Source organism: Populus alba, chromosome 5 (assembly GCF_005239225.2).
Source record: "Populus alba chromosome 5, ASM523922v2, whole genome shotgun sequence".
Classification (NCBI taxonomy): Eukaryota; Viridiplantae; Streptophyta; class Magnoliopsida; order Malpighiales; family Salicaceae; genus Populus; species Populus alba.
Genome location: NC_133288.1, coordinates 12,036,306 through 12,041,610, shown reverse-complemented (window position 1 = coordinate 12,041,610; position 5,305 = coordinate 12,036,306). Strand labels below are relative to the sequence as shown.

At 37.2% G+C, this 5,305-nt stretch overlaps 1 protein-coding gene across 2 annotated transcripts; it reads right to left on the bottom strand.

Moving 5' to 3' along the window:
- Positions 1–2,967: 2,967 nt before the first annotated feature.
- Positions 2,968–4,955, bottom strand: LOC118045723 (cyclin-D3-3). Of its 2 annotated transcripts, none has more exons than XM_035054417.2 (4): positions 4,258–4,950; positions 3,920–4,121; positions 3,643–3,773; positions 2,968–3,551 (listed from the first exon to the last, which is right to left on the bottom strand). In XM_035054417.2, exons 1-4 carry the CDS (start codon positions 4,762–4,764, stop codon positions 3,276–3,278), a joined length of 1,116 nt encoding a protein of 371 aa, XP_034910308.1. In that variant the 5' UTR covers positions 4,765–4,950; the 3' UTR covers positions 2,968–3,275. The 2 variants fall into 2 exon arrangements, with proteins under 2 accessions (XP_034910308.1, XP_034910309.1); XM_035054418.2 differs by having other exon boundaries at positions 3,282–3,528; positions 4,258–4,955.
- Between the last annotated feature and the right edge of the window lie 350 nt (positions 4,956–5,305).

Genomic DNA, 5,305 nt, shown 5'->3' with positions numbered 1-5,305 from the left:
TTTTAATTTTTTAAAATAGGTCCGTAGCCCAGCCCAGCTTACAGCCTGTCTAGGCTGTGAATAAAAAAGGAGAGTAAAAATAAGAGTCTAAGGGTTATGGCTTCTTTTGTAGCTGATATGTGATTACCGTCTTCATGATGTCTTCCTAGGTTAATTCTTTTCCACCAACACTCGAAGATCCAACAAGAACCCTAAAAGGATCTATGTAATCGATCAATGTTAGGTTTCTAAGGTTGGTTGTATTAAAATGGATGGTCAGAGTATTAACTTGAAGCATAAGTACAATTGCAAAAGCCATCATGAAGATTGGCCATGGCAGCTCTCTCAGACCCAATAACCCTCCTGATAAATATGATCAAGGTCCTGGTATATTGTAAACCTGCCCCTACCAGACTCACAGACCAGAAAGAAACCCAGGTTTCTTATGCTTTCAGGCTCAAAGATAATCTAAAACTGAACGGCTACTTAAGATGTCCAAAACCAAAACAATCGTACTCCAGTGTCGTAGACTGACATCTGAGTGATTGATGCTTATAAAGTATTTATGATATGCACCTAGCAGAACGATATTGCCCAGGAAACACCTTCAAACGATCAAAGATTTAATTTCAGGTATGCGTATAGGTGAGTCGCTTTATTTCCTATTCGATGATCTCTTGCTGGAATCTGACAGGTTAAATGCTTTGAAACCTTGGTTGGTGAGGTCATTTGTTGGCAAGATTTCAAGATCCAGTTTCTTGTTGGGTGATCAATGAACTGCTTCAAGTTGACAGGCAATGCTCATAAATAGACTTGTGCTCTTACGAGTAAATGCAACAACAAGACGATGTCTATGCTGTGTACAGGAGCTGGACCCCTTTTTCAGTTTGAGAATTGAGATTCTAAATGTAAATCAATGTTGCTCGAAATTATATGCTGCATCACTTAATTCAAACCAAATTACTGTGTTCAGTGGAAATTCATGCATCTTGGCTGTACATCAAGGACCTCATACATCTTCTTAATCATGGATGTTTCGTCTATTTCTTAATAAGAGCTGTAATGTTGGGTTCGTACAGCATTCCCACCTCTTATCTGCCCATGTGAAACCCCTTTCTGTACCCTTTTTCTTTTCTTTTTTTAGCTCACAGCTCTGAATTTACATTCTAGCACAGCTGGTGAGGCCTTGAATCCAGTGGGGTCCTGCCTGAGATGCCCGATTCCTACATCCTGATTAGACCTCTCGAGACTTTGAGCTCACAAAACGGGAGCCACTTATGGGTAATCAAAAAAATATACTTGTGTTTTTCGTAAGCAATACCGCCTTCATCCGCGGGACATGCAAATATAATCTCTGATTTACCCGTGTTATTTATCTTGGACCAGTACAATGCTGAGAAGAGTCAGAAGACTGTAGCAGATTGATTTTTCCCGTTTTTGCACGAAACCTCTTGACAAGAGAGGAATATGTACGGACTAGAAATCAATGTGGCTTTTAACCAGCTGCGTTCTCAAAGTGCTTCTTTCTTTCCTCGTTATAGAACTCCTCTTTTTCCAAGCAAGTGAAGACGAAGGAGTTATGGAGGAGAGGGCAGCATCTATCATGGTTTTGTTCTTTGCTCGTGCGTTCTTGAAAAGATGTCTTGCCTCAGTTCATGCAAAAAGATTGCACTGGCTTATTCTCCTTGCCAAACACGCAGAATCATCAAATGGCTGGCTGTTGGGTTGTCACAATCATCATATAGGTTTTACTCGATGCTTGCAACTTTTGCTTTAAAGGATTATCGCTTGGTGGCTCCCAACAGGGCAAAATCCTTGGAACTGTCTTTTTATACAGTAGACGATGCGATGCTTGTTGAACTTCAAAGCAGTAAATTGGTCGAACAGATTTCTGAAATCTAATTCACGAGGCTGATAAGCTGACATATATGCCTATGAGTAGAATTGGGATTTGGTAATTCTGGTTGTTGCCTGAGGAATTTGATGTTCTCCTTTGATAATTTTAAGATCATGTTGGTAGTTAGCAAAATTATATTTTAATCTCCTTTGGATGAGTTTTGCAAGGGATAAAATGTAAATTTACATTAATGGCTAGTTTTGCTTTTTAATTAAAATATAATAAATTTAAAAAACAACCACTACTATTCTTCCAAACACACCCAAAACACAGGCTGCCACAAGAGCAGCAACCCTCATAGCTGCTGACATTGCCGTCATTACCACAGATGCTGCTACCTACTATTATACCACTGCCTAACAATTTCATCACTAACAAAAGCAGAAACCCGTAGAGCATTAAATAGTTCGACTTGTATTTTACATCATCACAATTATGCAACATTTTACTCATTTTATTTTCATGAAATACAGGTTAACCTTGTTAAGGTGAAACAGCTAGAGCATTAAGCAATTCATACATTTAGTTCTCCTGAACTGCCTAAAAACTAATATCTGACTGCCAGTCACAATCTTAGATTAAGATTTAAGATGGCTGTCTTCAAGAGTTGGGTATGTGAAATCCATGAAACCACTATTCTGCATAGTTTAAACCAACTGAGAAACACTTTATACAGCAATCCTCAAAGTACCAAACTCAGCTGATGAACACAGCTTGATGGTAAGCCGGATGCCCAGCAAAATGAAGGATCAACTTAGGTTAAATCACTATAGCACCCATCAAGATTTTTTGGTTAAAAACACCAAATACCTTACACAACATGACATGCAAGGATGTCGAGCTGCAAGGACAAAGTTTAGGTCCTACCATTCACGGGGACAACAGTCCTTCTCGTTGATCTTGTGCCATAACAGAGAAACAAAAACACTAGAAGAACAGTTGTAAAGGTAATGTGCCAGAATATCGCTTAAACAGATATAGAGAGGTTGGTCTTGTTTTATGAACAACCTAACAAGAACTGTCTTCCAATGAAAATCTCTCGCCCATCTCTTTCTATGGTTCAACTTCTACAAAAACTAATGTGATTGAAGTGAACAATAACAGGATAATCTTGGGTTTATTCTAGTGAATCATGTAACATTTAATAGAGCAATGGTTGAGATACAGACATGATGTTCATACCTATTGGAAAAACACCACAATCTCTTCATTCCTCTCTCGAACAAAGAGAGAGCAGAGCAGATACTTCATTTCTCATCCAAGAATGGGTCAGTTTCAAAGATTTGGCCGGAAATGTCTAATTCATGCAACATAAAACGTCTGTACCTCTTACACATACAACAATTAATACGCAAAACAGGAAGATTATGATAGCTCGAGGCATTAAGACAAGGAAAGACTAATGAGGACTGCTAAGCACATCCACGCACATACGATTTAGTGAAGGCAATCGCATCTGCTGAACCTGGGCCCTGCTTCTTTTGAATTGAGGCACTGATGATGATGATGAGATTGATGACGCCACAGCCCACGAATCATTTGAGTTCTCAGAGCTGAAAGATGCATCGATGACACCATTTGGGCTGCTGGGTGTGGACAGGTACTTGCGCTTGTGGCGTTGGTTTTGGCTGCCTGGTTGCTCTAAAATGAGCCTGTAACACTCATTCACTTCATCCTGTTAAAATGTAGAAGTTCAAAATTCCTTCACAAAGCAGTAGATTTAGGATCACAATGAAACAGAGGAACCGCGTTAACAGCAAACAAACCTCATTGGTTTTTAGCACAGCCATGAGCTGAGTTTGGTATTGCAGTTGATAACGTGGCTCAACCTCCTTGATAACATGCAACATTGTCGCAGTTGCTAATATAGAAGGAAGATAACTCATGAACCTTGAATCTGAAATAAAAATCCAAACGTTGGAAATCATGAATTTGAAAGAAACTGAAAAATTAGTTAAAACTCAAGTCCGATGCATTAAATGTTGTTTGATACTAGTGAATCCACTGATAAGCAATGAAACAATAGACTTTTTAATTGCTTACCAGAAATGACAGAAAGAAGCAAACGCTCACACCTCCATAAAAACTCCCAATGCATGTGGGTCTTTAATCCAAGTCTCCTTATAATGTGATCAAAGAAAGAAATTGAGGTTACAGGATTCATCCTCCAATGAAGAGTTGACAGCACCCACAGCTCCATTCTCTTTATGGTCTTCGCTTCAAAAACGTACTCTGCATCCTCCACCTGAAAAAACAAAGAAAAACACAAAACCCCATAATTAATAACTCGAGAAAACACAAAATTAAAGATTGATAATTGGTTCAATAGACACAATGAGGACATTTTGACAAACACCCAGAATGCAAATTTTGGCACATACTTGCAAGTCTAAAAGAAGTGGCACTTGGGTTTCCTCCACTTTAGCAGCCAGAGACAAACAAGCCACAGCAGCAAGTTGACCCATCCATGGCTTATCTCTTCGAAATCTTGAACTTGAAATGAACCTATCAAAGTAGTTCACAGCAAGAACACCAGTCAAAGCACTGAACCCATAATGTGCCTTTACCCTCAAAAACCACTCAACTGCCTCTCTACGAACCACCATTAAAGATCCATCTCTAGATCCTACACTATCAAAAACAACATGGGTCTCTTTCTCTTTGGAGATTAAAGACAGTAACTCGTTATCTTCCCAAAACAAGTCTTGCTCAAGCAAAACAGAAGATAAATTTTGCTCCTTTTTCACATTTTGATCATAAACCTGGCTAGTTTCATCATCCAAACCACAAGAATAATCCTCTCCAAATCCATCCTCTTCACAATAAAGCCCGTCAAGAGCCAATGCTGGGCTTTGATTATGAGTCTCTTGTTCTTGTAAGAAAGACATCTTCTTCAGAGAAGAAGAGATTTAATCCTCTTCTCATTATAGAACACCATCAAAAATAAAAAAAGGGAGATAAAAATCTCTCAAGCTTCTCTTTGCATATATTGCATATCTTTCTCTCTCTATAAGGTCCTACTGAGATGGAGAGAGACAAATAGAGTAAGCGAGTGAAGGGGTTTTATCTGAGAACTCTTCACGCCTGTCTTTGTTTTACCCTTTTCTTTTCTTTTTATCACTGCGCTTTCCGTTATTACCTCGCTATTATTTTTTTTGTATTTTTGTTAAATTTATTTATTAAAAAAATAATATTTTAGCAAATAGTAAAAATAATAATAAATACAAGTAAAAATTTATTATTATTATTTAGATTTTTTATTAATCAATTTAATATTAAAAAATAAAATTAAAACAATAAAAACTAATTAAAAAAACAAAGTAAATTAATTTAACTCGTAAAACTCATAATTCGTATTATGAAAATAACATAACTTAATAAAAAAAATATTAAATAATAAAATTAAAAAATATATTAATTAAAAAAATA

What these genes read in the sequence shown, in the direction of transcription:
- LOC118045723 (XM_035054417.2), bottom strand. Translation starts at nt 4,764, where the DNA reads ATGTCTTTCTTACAAGAACAAGAGACTCATAATCAAAGCCCAGCATTG. An exon ending in CACTTCTTTTAGACTTGCAA is followed by an intron (nt 4,122 to 4,257) that starts GTATGTGCCAAA and finishes TTGTTTTTTCAG; the next exon opens with GTGGAGGATGCAGAGTACGT. An exon ending in GCTTCTTTCTGTCATTTCTG is followed by an intron (nt 3,774 to 3,919) that starts GTAAGCAATTAA and finishes TTTTTATTTCAG; the next exon opens with ATTCAAGGTTCATGAGTTAT.